This window comes from Symphodus melops (assembly GCF_947650265.1).
Source record: "Symphodus melops genome assembly, chromosome: 11".
NCBI lineage: Eukaryota > Metazoa > Chordata > Actinopteri > Labriformes > Labridae > Symphodus > Symphodus melops.
In genome coordinates, this window is record NC_136701.1 from 6,714,147 (window position 1) to 6,731,551 (window position 17,405).

Consider the following 17,405-nt stretch of genomic DNA (forward strand, 5'->3'; position numbering starts at 1 on the left):
ACAGTCGTGAAAGCAGAGAGAGGAGTATAGCTGCAGCTGCATAAAACGCGCTTAATACTCATAGAGACAGTCTAATTTACAAAACACACACAAAGAGGAAAATGCAACTCTAACTACACGACGGAGCAAACAGCGTCCGAGTGCACTGATGCCGTCTGCCAGTATTTAAATGAGCCATGCAGTCAATTGGGGAAGAGTTTGCCACTTTCTATGCTAATCAGCTTCATTGCAAAAATCTGTTATTCGAACTTCTGCTATTACAGCCATAATGCCACCTATTGATTCTGGGGGGGTAACTGCACCTGGTATTATTAAGTTACATTGCCCACAACCTATTGGTGATTGTGAATAGGAAAACCATTTCACCTCTGTATGATTAAAAAACATAAATCTGAAATAAAGTCAGTAAATATTACAGTAAAGTTAAGTATTAAACTACATTATAAGTGTTCACTGCTAAAACAATCAAAGAGAGCATGTTACCATTATCATTAGCGCTATTTTTTGTGAATTAGACATGGAGCAGATGTACATTTTTGGTGAATCAGGCTATAAAACAGCAATGCACTGATGCATACACAACAAAGGCAGTGCATGTAAGTCATTCTTGAATGGTACAGAAATGACTGCAAATACAAAAACGGTTGTCACCTTGACAACAACGCAGGCAGTAAAACACCAGCAGCAATCTTTGTCAGCAAAGGATTTTAATGGCAAAGTCATTACAAACTATTTCAACTACCTGTCTCAGAATCTAGTGTCATCACAACGTCTACGAGACACCTTTCATTCAATTTCATACCAGAAAACCTCATAATAATCAAGTTCCTCATCTTGTTGAGATTTTGTTTTTAAAATCCATCTTTGAATCTGAAGCTGATCGTAAACACTGTTCAGGAAAAAAAACAAGCTGAATGGCTGAGTAGGACATTTCATTAAACATCAATGTTTTTGAAAACACATTGATAAAAATACTTTAACTCCTCTCTATAAAATCATATAAACCAAAGCACAGAAACACAGTCTGCATGAACATGAATTATCCATCCATCTTTCATCTGCAGCTTACAATGATAAGACCTCAACAAGTCCACCATGTCAACCTGTAAGATCCCATCTCCCATGTAAACATGGTCTATCCATTAGCTACAAGGCCTTTGTGCAACATTACATTCTTTCTCCATACCTGAACCTGTTTGCTGGAGCCATTCTGGTGAAGAGGTGTGTTGCAAAATTTGACCTCGATTAAAGCTTTCATTTGCGGACGAAGCAGTGCATCCACACACTCAAGTGTCCTGTCGTTCGCTCTGAGCACATCTAGCAGCTCAGACTGCCTCTGCCAGAACAACACAGCTAATCTTTTCAGGTGAGCGGCTCAGGCAACCTCTGCTTATTGCATTAGAGAGAAGGAGTGTCTAAACTCCCTTGTATGGGAAGAAGATAATAAATACTATCCAGGTGTTGTAATTTTGGATTTTCTCTGATCTCATGTTCACACCTAGCTCCTTTGTAATAATTCAAAGGAAGAATGTGCAACATTTTACACATAAATAAAGCAGAAATCCAGTTTATCCTCTGAAAATAACTCTGAGACAGGACTGTCTACACTGAGTGTGACACCTTAGTCCTGCCCTCTGTTATGTTGTCTGCTGTATCTACATCGTGTTAATATGACGTGACGGCCGGCCAGCTCATCCCCTTGCTTATAAAAGTTTTTTTAATTGAGTAACTAGCAAAAAGAAGAATAACATACTGTACTCACTGATTATTTGATTATTCTCATTTTTAGATCATGGTCATTTTGTGTAAATGTACATACGAAGCTACAAGCTAACTACAGGCCGCTACCATTAGCCTGCTAACACAACAATACAGCTCGAATTGTTTTGGTTTCTTGCTGGTGCTCAAGCGCGACATCTACTGGATCGAAAAGTTGCATATTCTTCCTTTAAAGGTTAAAAGAAAACCAGATGTAATCCTTTGTGAAGATCTACTTTATGTTCTAGCTATCATTTTGAATAGCGTGTAGAAAAATTAACACGTTTTTTTCAGTCAAACATTTTCCCCTACACATAGCATTTATCAAACCTGTAAAAGGCTAGGTTCTCCCTACACTTGGTTTATTCCAAATGTCAGGACTAGAACAGTTGAAACTAACAAGAATCACAGATGCAACAGGGAGCAGAAGTTATTAACATGAAATGTTGTCATGTGTGTTTTTGAACCATCTAGCATCAGGATTTGTATTTTTTATTATTTTTGATTTTTTGATTTAAAATACTGTGCCATGTCAGACTCAAATCTCACGACTTCCCTTTAGATTACTAATCATAGTTAAGAATATAGAATCAAGGTTGTAGTCTAAGTCTGGAGAAAATCTCATCTATTCATTACTAGAAATCCTTCAACTGGATACTTTTCCCATACTGTGAAGTTCTTCTGTAATTCTATTTCTGTTTCATTGTTTTTCGTTCAGAAAAAAAGACTCAAATTACACAATAGCTCTGGTGTTTTGCCACACTTTATATTCTGAAATGACAAATGACCCTTTGCCAAGCCTTCATATTTACTGGATTTGAGTCTTCTCGAAACTTGGTTTCAGTGAACGAATGAGAACAGAGATGCAGTAGGGTGTTTGAAGATAACTTAAAATCTCAACATGTGTGTAGAAATCATTTACAATTTTGATCCATGTTTGAGACTCATCATGTCGGCTAATGTTAGCTACCCCTCTGTGGCTGCTGGCTGTCTCGCACCTACCTTTCTTACCACTGGAACTCTAAATGTCAGCAACACGGCCTTCAATGCACAGTTGACAGTTATGTGCACACTTAATAATCAAAGCAACATCAATAAGTGCTAAATGCTACAGATGCAGAAAAGACATAAGCCTCAGTCACTGTCTCTGGAAGTGATTGCAACTGGAATAAACAACATCAAACACAACAGTCCTTCAGTTCAGGGAAAGGAAGAAAGATACTCCTGGATTATGATGTTGATATTTTGAGTCTCTCTTGCCAAAGCACACCTTCAACCATGTTTAGAACAAAATTAAGGTCACGCTTTCGATGTGATGCAAATGAAAAGACTTGGCCCGGGTGAAAGTTTGTCTGACCAGAAGTACCCCAGCAACAGTTGCTATAGAACCATCAAACGTTCCGCCAGGAGGATAAGATTACAGCAGCTTTCAGCAAGACGTTGTTCACTGCCTGAACTGAACATAATTTTTATCATTCTCGCAAAAATCTTTATTTTAGACCGTGTTATCGCTTCAACCAAATCTCTCCTCGATGCTTCAACTTACTGTCATTTACTTTTATAAGCTTGTAGTTTTTGAGGACCATGCCATGAGTGATAATAATTTGAAAACTCAAGCACAGAATAAAGAATGCAAAAGCACATGCCTGCGATGAAAGAACATGGGATTGTGTGTAGAGTAATAAAAGAATGATTTGAAAGAAAACTCACCACAGAGGTCCTGATGTCACTGTCTGCCTGCTCCATCCCACTCGGCTCTGAGCTGCTCGGCCCCCTCTATTTGGGAAACATTTACATAAGTAACTCACGCCACACTTATTGTAACACAATGATCTGAGGGTAACTATAGTAACAACAGCTTACAATATACATGCTATAAGTCCTGCTAGCTGCTAATATTAGGCATAAAAAAAGATTTCTTACTTCACCATACCGACTGGAGGAGACTTCAAATCATACCGTTTGTCTACAACTCGCTGCACAATGAACCTTTTACAATCTTTTATTGTGTGATGTGGTTTTAGGCCACATTCCTGAGCTCAACTGTCTCATATCTATGGAGTTGTATAGCTTAATTTAGGATTCTCTTTGACTAATTTAACAAACATTCAAGTGTTTATGATTTTGTGGAATGAAGGAGGAATGTTTCAAACTTGGTACAAAATGCCAAGACAAAAATGTGCTTTCAAATGAATGCTAAACTTAAAAAAAACCCACAGTTATGGTATGTTGTTAAATAAGAGTGGATGGCTTTTGGGCTAATGTTGAACTTCATTAGAGGGTAAATCAAATTCAGAATTAATAGTTAGTAGAACACTATAATTCTTAGGGCTGCAACTACAAATCTGCTATTGCTAAAAATCCCTTTTTAAATTATTTGCAACAAATGAAAATATCATTTTGTTGTGGTGTGCAATTATTACATCACTCACTGAGGCCGTTTACACCACAAGGAGACAGCTAAACGCAGTGTTTGAATGTGTTGTATAAAAAACACTATAATTTTTCTTATTATAGTGATGGTAATTATTTCATGATTAAGCTGCAGATTTTGCTGATTTTGTTTGATTTTGATGACTGTAAATGTTTGTCTACACATTTCACTGTTCGTCTATTCTCTCCATCCTAGTAGGAGAGACGAGAGGTTTGTGACACTGACGGGCAGAGATCAGGAGGAGAGTGTGTTTGTTAGTGCAGCAGAGGGACAAGGGATGACTAAAGTGTCATGATTTTTACAGATTATAACAGGACTAAAATGTTTCCAGTTATCCTTAACTAAAACTAGACTCAAACTTTTGACTACTAATACTAAATGTGACTAAATGTTTTAGTCTGAAGACTACGAATCACTAATATTCTAAAACAGCTGACTAAATGAACACTGTAAACAGCGTCAGATTGAAGACTGTGTGTGAGATGAGGAAGGACAAATATCTTTCAAAGACCTTGTAGAGCATATACTTTTTTTCATGGATTGTTGTTAAAGTCAGAAGATGGAGCAAATCTTATACAAATGTAGTTTTGATATTATTATTGATTATTTAAATATTCATTAATGTAATTAAAGTATATTTTGTGATGGTTGTAGAATCCTACTTTGCACACTAATACAGTTTAATATAACTTCTGATGGATTTTAAATGTCTGCTGTTTACCAAATAAATGGAAATGCCTGAAGGATGTTACACCTTTTAAAGCACAGAGTTCAGTTGTAAAGGTTATGCAAGAATTGGCAATGACAGAAAGAAGGAGTCATCATTGACTGGTCTGTCAGTCTGCTGCTCTCTAAGTCTAGAAGCTCAGATAGCGTAAGCCTATATGTGCCTGTGGTAACCAAAAATAAATCTCTGGCACACTAAGACATACTACACAGCCTTTGTGCACGCACACTTGGCTAATCCCTCCTTTTTATAGCAGGAAACACTCAGACTTAAAATCCTTTTTCCTGCTCATTTTCTTTAATTGAACATATAACACACGTGCAGTTTAGATTCGGACCGGAGTTCTCTGTATTTGTTTTGACCAGAGAATGTGATCGGCTTTAAACGTGCAGAATGTAAAATCCACTGTAAGGGGGCTCTCAATCGTAACAATGACAATGTTGACGCTGCCGGGGAATCATGGGAGTGATTCTCTCTTCTACTCCGAGGACAAGTCAGGGGGCAGCTCTCTTCAATGTTTTGGAAATGGACTGCAGTACTCATTTTAAGCGTGAAGAGTCAGTTCAATATTGCCCGTTTATTATATAATGACTTTGGTATTATGCATTTGTTTATACATCACAAACATTTGATTAACAAACAGAACTCTTTTTACAACGTGTATTTTTCCTTCCTGAACTAAACACATGGTTATACCTGTTTGTTCATTTTTTAATCTTGAATATCTGATATCCTTTACACCTAAAGAATCCATAAATTGTAATAATCTCTGTAAAGCCTTCTCATTCATTTCATTGGACCATCTTCCCTGTCATTGTTTGAAAGGCTCATCAGCCAGCTGATTGTAGTGACAGCAAAGGGGATATGACAGCAGTGTACTAATGACCTCATGGCTATGTCATCCGTCTCTGAGGACTCTTCTAATCCCCTTCACTTATCCCCATCCTGGTACTACAGCATGACCTCAGCACAGTGGTTCAGCAGCTCATGCTGCTACACAGAGGCTATTATAAAAAGCATTAAAACCTTGTCTATGATCTGTTTGGAGATGTACCTTTATGTTTCTTATTCTTCACTGTTACTGCAAAAAACAGCAGGTATGCAGCAAAATGATTGGTTGTGTAGACAAGTAGGATTAACACTGGATTAAAGCAGTTGGTTCTATTCCAAGTTCGACATGCAAAGCACAAACAAAGGCTTGTACTACGGTGCAGAATTTGGAGTAAGCAAGGTAACTTCAGGATTCACTTAAGGTTTCCCACAGTTTGAAGGAGTGGATCACTTCTTACAAGGGTTGAACACAATCTAACCTGCCCTGGGGTAGGAGATAATTGTTTAAGCCAATTTAACCAATGCAAATTGATCAATCACTTTTTCTGATCCTGGAGCTCTGAGTGTGGGTCATGAGTGAGGAGAGAAAGTGTTTAGGCTTTACAGGTTGTTTTTTTTCTTCCAAATGTTAGATCATCATTTGGATTTATATCCATATTATAGTACATTAGAGAATAAAAAAGCAAATCAGAAACTGCAACTTGTATGTGTTATGCAAGACAAAAGAAAAAAAAAACATTAAAAAAAGTATCATATGATTTGGGTTCATAGAAAATGATTTTTGGAAATGTTGCTTAACCCTTGAAGTGGAGAATAATGTCTGTTTTTAAATTGGATTGAGCTTGTTTTGCACTTTACTCGTCTTCTGACTGCTCAAAGGACTTTGACACCGCATGTCACACCTACCCATTCACACACTGATGAAAGAGGTTGTTATGTAGTGAGACCACCAAAAGTAACTAATCCCATTCCTTTAATTTAATGATAAACACTGTCCCAACCTTTAAGGCAATGGGTTTTGATATTTCAGCCACACGTTCATTTAACATTAAACTGTACATGTGTTTATATTACAGAACTTGTGCTCCAATGATGGAGCAGTGGCATTATAAATATAATGTTTAGGCACATTTATTCCGCCAGTGTTTTGTGTGAGTTCTGCAGTTTTAATGTTAAGCCTGTGTGTATTCTGTTATAAGCGTAATAAATAAATACATTCAGCAATCTCCTAAAAACAAAGCCGAGGACAATACTTTTCCACTCAACAAGAATTAAAGAAGCCCATTTTAAGTTTTTGGTAAATCCCCTGCTGACCTACATTTCAACATGCTTTTATGTAATGCTGTTTCACTTTTTACTGCTTCCTTCAATTCAGCATGCTGATCACTGCTGTTTGAAGTCTCAGCTTTGGTCGTCAGAATCTTGTGATAATTAACTTCTCTATTTTGGTTGATATGTGACCGTGGTGGCGACCTGTCAGTCACAGGTAGCCACTCCCTGAAGCATACGCTGGTCACTTTAACAACAATGAACCAAAATGTACATATAGTACTGCCGTATCCAGGAAGGCACTTGTTGTGAATTCCAGAATCTCACAAGGAGATAGGGTGTTGGACCATTTTGTGTAAGATCTCAGGATACTGAATCACTAAAAATAGATTTTAGCCACTCATAGCTCTGGAAATTGTACATCGATATATCTTAAATACTTGATTTATTGCCCAGCCCAAGTGTGCATTTAACCATTTGTGAATTAGATTGTGTCTTTTTTAACCATTTGCAAAGGTTACAGTAAGTGGATGCTAAAGTTGCTCAAACCTTTAGTGAATTAGGCCCTCAGACTTCTTTTACAAACAATGGAGATGAACATTAGACAACTGTAGATATCTACTCACTCACTCACAAATAAATGGATCCCTTACATCAGATCCTTATGTAATTATTGAGCAGCTGTTATATTTAAATGTCGTTTTTATCCATTTCTAGTCGATTGCAGCCTCCCCCTGCTTGGCTTCAGTATTTTTGAAATGGCTTTAATAATAATAATAATAATACATTTAATTTGTAATCGCTTTTACGAGGGCTCAAAGGCACTTTACATGTAAAAAAATAAATCACAGTAAACAGTTAAAAACAGTAGAAGAACATTAAAGGACAGAGAAACAGAAAGAGAAGAGGGGAAAGAAGAAGTTAAGTATTAAAAGCTAGTTTATAGAGGTGGGTTTTGAGCATGGTCTTGAAAGTTGGGAGGTGTGTGCAGGAACGGATGGGTTTGGGGAGTGAGTTCCAGAGGGAGGGGGCAGCGATGTAGAAGGCTCTGTCTCCCCAGGTTCGGTGCTTGGTCCGTGTAGGTGGGGAGAGGGTGTTTCCTTTAGATGAGCGGAGGTCACGGGAGGGGGTGTGGTGGTGAAGCAGGTCAGTGAGGTAAGGTGGGGCCAGGTTATTTAGTGCTTTGTGTGTGAGGAAGAGTATACTTTAGGAGAGTGTACTTTAGAAGAGTATAGAGGTAAATCTTCTGTGTCAGAGACTCACCTCTTCCACTGGACAGGCTGGGAGTGCAGGCTCAAAGTTTTGAATAGAAACACTCTTCTCCCACTTGTCCGCCATGTGGTTGACCTCCTCCAGCTTTTGCTCGCAGCTCTTCTTTGTGTTTAGCAGCGTCACTTCATAAAACTCCTGGATATCTATGAAATAGAGGGGACAAAGGATTCATATGCTGCTTAGCTTCTTAATGGACAACATATTAAGAGAACTCCAAAAAGCTGTATGTGAACCAGATCATCCTTAATCAGGACTTCAAACATACATTTTATAAAATACATACAACATTCCCATCAAACAATAAAACTAAGATACTCGCATTTCTCCAAGTTTCTGACATAAATGTCATGAATTGAATGAAAAACATTTTCAGTTTTTAAAACAATTATAAATACTGTGCAGTTACAGTGATTAAAAAGTGTTTGGTAAGGCAACAGCAAGTTATTCTGCATCGACCTCCTGTTGACTTCATTGATTGCCTCCTGCTAATTATGCAAAAAAAAGGTTGCCAAACAAAGGATTTGCAACCATTTATAAAAGCAAACGTGTTCCTGCCACACTGAGTATATTGCCTATATTTCAATTAGGGGATAGTAATACCCGTCTTCAGCTCAGAGAAATGTTCATGTTTTTGTACAACTATCTGTGTTTCCATTTTCTTTTATTTGTCCACTAAAAGAGCAACTTGCCGGTTGGAGACCCCAGCGTGTCAAAGTGTACGAAAGTTACTTAGAAAGAATATTTTCAAAGACATTTATGAATTCATACAGTTGTGCAAAACTCCATCTGTCTGTAGTTGCAGTGTTTATGTCTGTTTAACAATGTTGTATCATGTTTGTATGTCATTTCCTAAAAGCCTAACAAGGACTGCAAATCATCCCTTGCAAGAAGTGTAGATACATTGCATCGATTGCAGATAAATTAAAATGTCTAAATGTATTGTCCCTCACAAATAAACTGATAGATTGATCGATAAAGAGTCATTAAGGTAACAGCCTACTTGAACCTGTAGCTGCATTCCAAGACACAAACCCTGTTACAGAGCGCTGTGTTTTGTTTCTGGATGTAACTACGGTTCTATGAGTACGTGTGCAGCACTCTAACAGGCTTTACTTATGGTTTAGTGGCAAATACTGTGATTCAAATGATGCAGCTTTTCATATTCCAGTCAGTTGCACTGACCCTCTCGCTTGCAAGCCAGCTACCAACTTAACTGGTAAACTGTCTGCAGAAAACACTGCAAAGTTATAACACATAAATAATTAGAAGTAAGTGAACCTGATGTTGTGTGTACTATATGGACATCAGTCCCATGCAGTCCTCAACTCTATCATACTGCCAGGAACATAATCCTCCTGTTGAAAATGATTGTCAAAGAGGGCCGAGGTTTTCATTGCGTTGTTTTAAAAGGATAGGAGCTCATAAGAAGGGAGTCATCACAACTATATAGGTTGCGGCTAAAAAGTGTTTTGTTTTTTGTGCACATTCACAGGCTATGATTCTTACTCCACCTCAAACTAACCTGAGGTGACGTGTATGTGTGTGTGTGTGTGTGTGTGTGACCAGAAGAGATGGTTAATATGTTTCCATGAGTCACTGTGTGTTCAGTTCATGAGACCAGAGCAAGATATTGTCATTGGTCTACTTGTGTGCAGTTCTCATTACATTGTAACTTCTAAACTAAATGATTCCGTGCGGTTTGAAGTGTCGTCTCTTGCTGCTCGTCATTTCAAACGTGCTTATTTAAAATTCCTTCATAATTAAGGTCAACCGGATGCAAACTGTGGATTTTTAATGTGCAGAATTTGAAATGAAACGTGTTGATATTGGCGCAAGCGGGAGAACAGTATTTGCACCTGTTCCTTTGACCACGAGTCACAGCTCGTTTCGTGATCGGAGTCAGGGCTACCCTATGGGCAAATTAGCAAATTCAACACAAAAAAAGTCCCCTGCTTTTTTCCAAACCCTGTTTTTGAGATGCTAAAAGGAAGTCTCGTCTCTTCAACTGCACAAACCGCAGTGAGGCACGGAGATAGCTTGGTTCCTATTCTATTCAGAGAAACAAAGGAATCGATGTCCTGCCAAGCAAGAATTTGTGCAATGGAATGACATTCCAATAACCACACACACACACACACGGACATCGACAAATTGCGTGTCTCATCGTGTGTGACCAATGACTCACTGTCTCTCTTCATATGCTTAACTCACAATTTAAAGTAGAACATTTGAATTGCATATTAAGTCAAGAGATGCTAAATAAGCTCATAAGCATCCCTACAGTCTGAAAGTGTTTAATGGCAGTTAGCAAACAACCAGGTGCCAGCATAAATACACTTTTCTTTGGTAAGATAAGATAATGGTCACATGAAGACCAGGATTTTTTTTAAAACAAATAACTAACCATTCGAGTATTTGGAAACAAAATAAAAAAAATAGAACTATGACCCATGCCTCATGGAAACATTGACAGCTTTAAAGCTTTGTACAGTTCATAAGTACTCTAGGCTTTAGTGCTGGTAAAAAAAAATTAAATAAATGCATGGTATTCCTCTTGCAGGTGGTGATGTCAGATATCCACCTGTCTTCTGCTACTAACACGTTGATATACATTTTTAAAAAGAAAGAGTGGTTTTAGTCAGACAAAAAGTAAATCAACTTGTTCCAGCATCATGTAAACAAACTGAATGATACTCATACATGTGCAGCTAATTCACCACCCTGCAGGCAAAATTTATTTTTCACAACAAATGTTCTGAAGTGAAACAGTGTTACAGTCCATTTCTCATATACATTCAGGACTTGTGACTGCACAGTCTGCTGTTATTATGACTCACTGCAGTAATACTGCATTATAAGCTTTTAGAGCAGAATGAACATCTGTTCATGCACCATTACATCCACAACAAACCATATTGTATAACATAAGTAGGCTCTTTGTTTGGCTTTCAATTCGAGTGCTAGCCATTTGTAAAATGGCTAGCAATGTTTAACCAAAGAATCGTACTGATCTGCCACACCAGTCCAATAGCTCAGCTTTGAACATAAAAGATGTGTTAACACTAACATGGCTTTTAATAAACACAAGCTGTAGTAGACTCATGGTCCTGTTTCTGTTGGTCCCACACAAATAAATGCATTTAATCCTTTTTCAGAAAAGGAAATAAATAGTAAAAACGTTCTTGTCATTGTTACCGAATCAGACAAATAACTTCACAGTTCTGTGCTTTCTACATCAAATGAATACAGCATAATTTATGCACATCTCTAACAGCTCTCGAACACTTGGGATAAAGCAGGGTGAGAATTTATCTTGACTCTATGTTGTACAAAATAGGTTGTCACTATTCCAGTCTTATGATAGAATAAATAATTAAAAAAAAACTTTCATTCTGTGTCATTATAAGGACTTAAAATAACAATGCCTTAACTCAGATCAAAAGTAAACACTTTTTAGCTGTACTCATCATTACGTTTCTTAAACAATCAGAAATTCTCGCTTATATGCACTGAATTCCAATAAAAAAAACTAACAAAACATCATATGTGATCATCAATAACTTTTCATATGCAGAATTTAAAGAAACAACAGAAAGTTTATGAGAAGAACTCACAGTGCAGTAAAACCTCCCTGCTCTCTCCGGTCATATTGCAGTGCTGCTAGTCTGTGAAACAGTCTGCTGTGGGAGCACCAGATGCCTGATGGAAAGCTAACAGTGAACCTAATCCTCAGATATAGAGGGCTGCCTGTTTCCTTCAATGCAGACAATGACCTTACACCCCGCATGGCCGATATTTAATTCAGTGCTCCTCTGGGAAACATGCTCAACACAGCCGGCAGCCCTGTCACACTCTCCCCTTAATGACCAACACTCTGTTTCATAAGAAGCGGATGCAGTTTTATCGACAACTTATTGACAACCAGGCATCCCTCGTCACTGATGCTGCTGTCACAGTTTCAAATACAAATTCTGCACACCTCAAAGTGACCTGGGTGAAGGGGTTGACCGAGATTATTCAGCAAGTCACAAACTAGAATAAATTGTGCTCGCTGAGAAATGTAATCATGTAATTACACTTTACACTGGATGTCCATGTTAAAGCCTTGGTATTAACTGTTAATCCATTGGCTTTATAAGAAAATGACAATGACAAAATCCTAATCTGGTGAGTATTTGTTTCAGCAAGACCACGGGTATTGTCATGACATTCATTCTGCTCATCAGCACAGACATCCAATACGGATCAGATGGGAATTATGCAATTACTATTTGTTGGCCAAATGGAGGGGAATTAGTATGTAAAAGTAATATTTGAGATTGTTACAGCCTGGCAAATACAATTTAAGGACAAATAGGAGGCTGATGCACCTTTAATAGCAGAAAAAAACCTTTACTAAAGACATTTATTGAAATCAATAATTCTTTTCTGGAACATTTGCAGCCCAAAAAGTGCTCCTGCTCTGGCCGATAGCTGTCCCTGTTCATTCTTTAAAAGCAACAATCACATCATAGATTTGGGCCCAAAAATTAGAACGTCATTAATGTCAGATGAGATGTTGGCTGGTCAGAGGGAAGTGATTGCGAGCAAACTCCTGAACACCGTCTTACTTACAAAAAAGACAGTGATTAGCTGGCAGCTGTTTAGTACTAAATCTCGTTAGAAAGGCAGGCCATCTTACATAAGGAGCGGCTAGAAGCTTGCATGCAAACAATCAACATCATCATATACAACCTGAATACATTAACTGTATAAATAATAAAGTTACATAATACATTAAAAATTCATGCATTCTAGTTAAGGGGACACAAAAGATCCCCTCAAATTAAATTGATTTACTTCATTAAAAAAAACATCGTAGTTAGTTCCACAACACTTTCCACCACTGACTGGACCTTGGTCAAACAGTAAAACATCAACATAGTTAAAAAAATATATTCTTTTACTTGCTCTCCTCACATCACTTCTTTTGGTTCTCAGGTACTTATCGGGGGCTTTTTACATTCTGCTCTCATGCCCCTCTTTAGTTGCCTGGGCAACCCTGCACTGGCTCTGACGAGATTTGCATTCTCTTTGACATATGTGTTCGACATGCAACTTAACTGGTCGCTTCATTTAACAAGCACAGATTCCTATACTGACACAAAGCCTTTTCACAGTGAATGCACATACACACTGTCACAATGCTGATATGCTTTCTTCATGCTTACGTAACGGGTGGGTGGAGTGGGCTGGGGCTCACAGGGATGCTTCCTCTGTAGCTGTGCTTCTTTGGGGAGCGATTATTCCAGCTGCATCCCCTCCTCCACAGTGACTAAGGTGCCAGCTAATCCTTCTATCTCCCAACGCATGCAAGCTACCAATTATTGGTAATGCGTACAGTGAAGCTCACTCTGGCTCTCACCTCCCTCTATGTAACATCATGCAGTCCATTAGTAGTGTTAAAAAGAGAAGAACTCAATATTTGCAGAAAATAAACAGGAGAGATGGTATTTTGCTGAGTTTAAGACAGAGCTAAACAAGAAGCAGACTGTTTTGGCTGTGAGAGGGGGATCTCAGCAAGCAATCCATAAAGTCACAAGAATGATAGGGAAGCTGCAAAGAAAGCCACAGAGTCCAAAGTTATGGTGACAATCATTTCCTTTGTTTCAGGGACAGAGATGACTGTGGTCGTATGTATAGAGTCTGTGGTTGTGCGCTGATTGCAGGATATAAACATCAACCACACAATCTCGCGGACATGTCCTTTTACTGAATATACACTCCACCCCGACTTCACACAGAAAGTTGTGTGGGGAAATTTCAGATTTATAGTGTAACAAGTCATTGGAAACACCTTGCTTGTGCTAAATGATATAAGACTGCATCAGTCAGAGATGCCAATCTTTTGGAACTAGGCAAAAGAAAACAGGTATCCAACAACTTGTCTGCACTGTTTTACAAAAAGACAAACAAAGTCAAGTTAAGCTTATGCATAGGGCTTGGTGACTTAAAATGTTTTTGATAAAGTTGTCATATCAGTCGATACACATAATTATTCTGATAAATGTGAAATCATTATTTCTTTTAAATTTAATGGCACATTTTGCTCCTGAATAACAGTCATTGAACACAGATGATTAATTGTGGTATTTTCAAATTGTAGAAAAGTTTTGCATAGTTGCTGTTTTTTTCTACAGCCCAGTTTACAAAGCAGGCTGCTGTGTTTTACTTCAAGAAGAATGTGTCATTGAACTTACCAATACTGCAGAATCAAGTATATCCAATGTAGGAGAGGGGGAAAAAAATCACTACAGTATAGTGCAGCGATATTTTGTGTGGTGATAGCATATGGTCTTGTGGCAGCCAAGTATTGATATCTGATCATATTAATAGCAAATACACTTTTAATTTTTCATTGCTGAAGTGGTTGCCCAATTCATTTTGAACATGTTGCACTGCAAAGAAAGAACTCGTTTTTTTCTTCACTTATCTTATGTAAACTACAACCTGTGACAACAATCATGGGAAGTTCAAAATATCACAAAATAAGACCGACCTAGATGGATGAATGGGTAGATGGATGGATGGATGAATGGATAGATGTATAGATGTATAGATGTATAGATGGATAGATGGATAGACGGATAGACGGATGGATGGATGGATGGATGGATGGGACGTATAGATGGATGTATAGATGGATGGATGGATGGATGGATGGATGAACCGTGACCCCAAAACTGATGTACGAAACGAAGCGTGATCTCTTTACATTACAGCCATCTTAACACACAATGTCTACATGAGGTCATCTTTACCATGCGGCCAGAGAATAGGCCTCCCCACTGAGGACTGAATGTGAATGTTGAAAACTAGAATTCAGTGGAGGAGCAGTGCAGAGTGGGTGGAAAAGCTTTGACTCCAATTTGAGGGAACAGTGAAAGGAGGATAAAATTAATGACTGCAAAATGAAGTTAACATTTAACTAAGCCCTGATTCATCCTATTTCTTTAATTGTGGTTTCTTTTGAGAGAAGGAGAGGGAGGCCGGATGGAAGGAATGCTTCTGAACTTTCTCAACGTCAAATTCAGGCGTGCTGTTCATGGCATCTCCATGGAAACACATTTTAAGCAAAAGTATTAACACTGGTAAACACTAGGAGATTTTGGCCCTCTTACTTTCGCTTGAGTCCACGATAACTCCGCGGAATAAGAAGCGTGAAGCGTCACAAGTTTATGCAGGAATTTGCATCTTCAGCAAATAATGAGGGCACCATTTCAGAGGAAAGCCTGTTTACACAATGTTTCATGACACTACAGCTGTGAGGTGATGGTCTTGTTTTTAGACATTTGTTTACTTCCAAATTATTCAGAATAATATGAATGTTTATCCTACTTTGCAATAATTAGATAAATCAACAGACACAGTGGGAGATAGGACTAATGCAAGCTTATTTGCATGTTAATTTCTGTTATTAGTGTTGCCAGCCTGATATGTGACAGCAACCTTTATCGTAATTTGAACATATTGCTGCCCCCCTCTTGTGATATCTAAACCAAGATAAATGAACGCAGGAATGTACATACAATTATTACTATTTATAGGTACAGTCCCTGCTATGTGAACAAGTTTGAAGAACTAATGCAGGGAGGTTTTAAAGGCACTCTGCCTGAAACGTTCTAGAACTTTACTGGAGTGCATGTGTGAATACAGAATATGATGCATAACCCACAGCTTTGTGTTAATTCATGCCTGCACACTTTCCCACTCCTTGTTAGGAGGCTGAAAACATATGTGACTGCCCTTTTCTGAGGTCAGCAATGAGGCTGAGGTGAGCTCAGCCAATTGCTGCAGGTCAGTTCAGTGTGTGGGTGTCTTTGACCTCACAACTGTGGGAGGAAAAACTTATCTGACAGTGTGCTATTACAGTTTGTGGATATCGCATTGGTTGGTAGATATGGGGACTATGTAACACAGAAGAATGGGTATTAGAATTTCTCATCACAGACATTATACAGCTTAACTGTACACAGCTTTGACTTAGCCACATAAATACTTTTTTTTAAATTCCTGTTCACTGATTTCAGTACAGTGAAAATCACTCCGAGCTTGCAGAGACCAAATACAAATACAGTACATTGCAGATCTGCAAAATTCTAGGATGTTTGCCTCAGCAAAAACATGAGCAAGCTTTCTTTCAGTGTCTCTTGAGAAAAAGCTATATTGGAGAGAAGAGGAGAGAATTGGAAGGTAAACCAGGTCTTCTGGCTCCCCCTGCTGGAGCTTCTTATCCAGATACAATTGTGCTCAATCAATGAATTCCCCAGGTCCTGAAGCAACATTCCTGATGTGCTCTTGGGCGAGACTCTTAACCCTTAACTATCTCTGAATTAGCTAGTGTTTTAGTTAAAGATACCGTCACTCTAACCCTGTCTGACTTTTCCAAGTCACACAAAATGATGATGAGCTTAAATGAGAAAGAGCAGCTTGAAGTTATCTGTGCAACAGCTCCTACATGATAAGCCGACGTTGGACACATTCTAAACACATTCTGCCTGTTGCGATGCTGCTTTCGCTGAAAAATGGAAGTGGTACCTGATGCCTAAAGACTCAGACATGGCAACATTAGTAACTGTTTGTGTCCTTGGCCCATTAGGCACCTACACGGATCGGTCACAACCCTGAAACATGTCATTACAAAAGAAGGTGACAAATCCCCCAATTAAGATTATGATCATTAACATGATGCCAAGTTTCTATTGAAAGGACTTTTCTGCAATAATTATGTTAATCCATAACTTAACACTGCTCAAATGATTCTTCAGTACACTGATTTATTCAGTACTCTTCCTAGTGTTTTAGGTTTTATCAAGATATTTTGGGAAGGTTTCCTATAAAAATCCAAATTTCTCTACAACACTACAATAAAATATTTAACTACAAAGAGTATGCAATAATAAATTACGGGAGATGTTATAGAGCAAATCCGATTGTTGAAATATTAATATTATTGATGATGGTTTTGTTTGATACCTTTTTGAAGATGTTGTGCTTCGCGTCTGAGCGATGCCTTCTGTGTGTGATCAGACTTAAAGCTGTTTGTTTGCACTTACTGACATTTACTCTTTGATG

The 17,405-nt window shown here is 38.2% G+C and overlaps 1 protein-coding gene across 13 annotated transcripts in view; it reads right to left on the reverse strand.

Annotated features, from left to right (window-relative positions):
* The window catches only part of dlg2 (discs, large homolog 2), a 168,143-nt gene that overhangs the window by 136,367 nt on the left and 14,371 nt on the right, over window positions 1–17,405 (reverse strand). For all 13 annotated transcript variants that reach the window (XM_079356339.1, XM_079356340.1, XM_079356336.1 and 10 more), the window contains 2 exons: window positions 8,283–8,434; window positions 3,469–3,534 (listed from right to left, as the gene is read on the reverse strand). In XM_079356339.1, coding sequence (XP_079212465.1) covers window positions 3,469–3,534; window positions 8,283–8,434 — 218 coding nt within the window. The remainder of the gene's footprint in view (window positions 1–3,468; window positions 3,535–8,282; window positions 8,435–17,405) is intronic.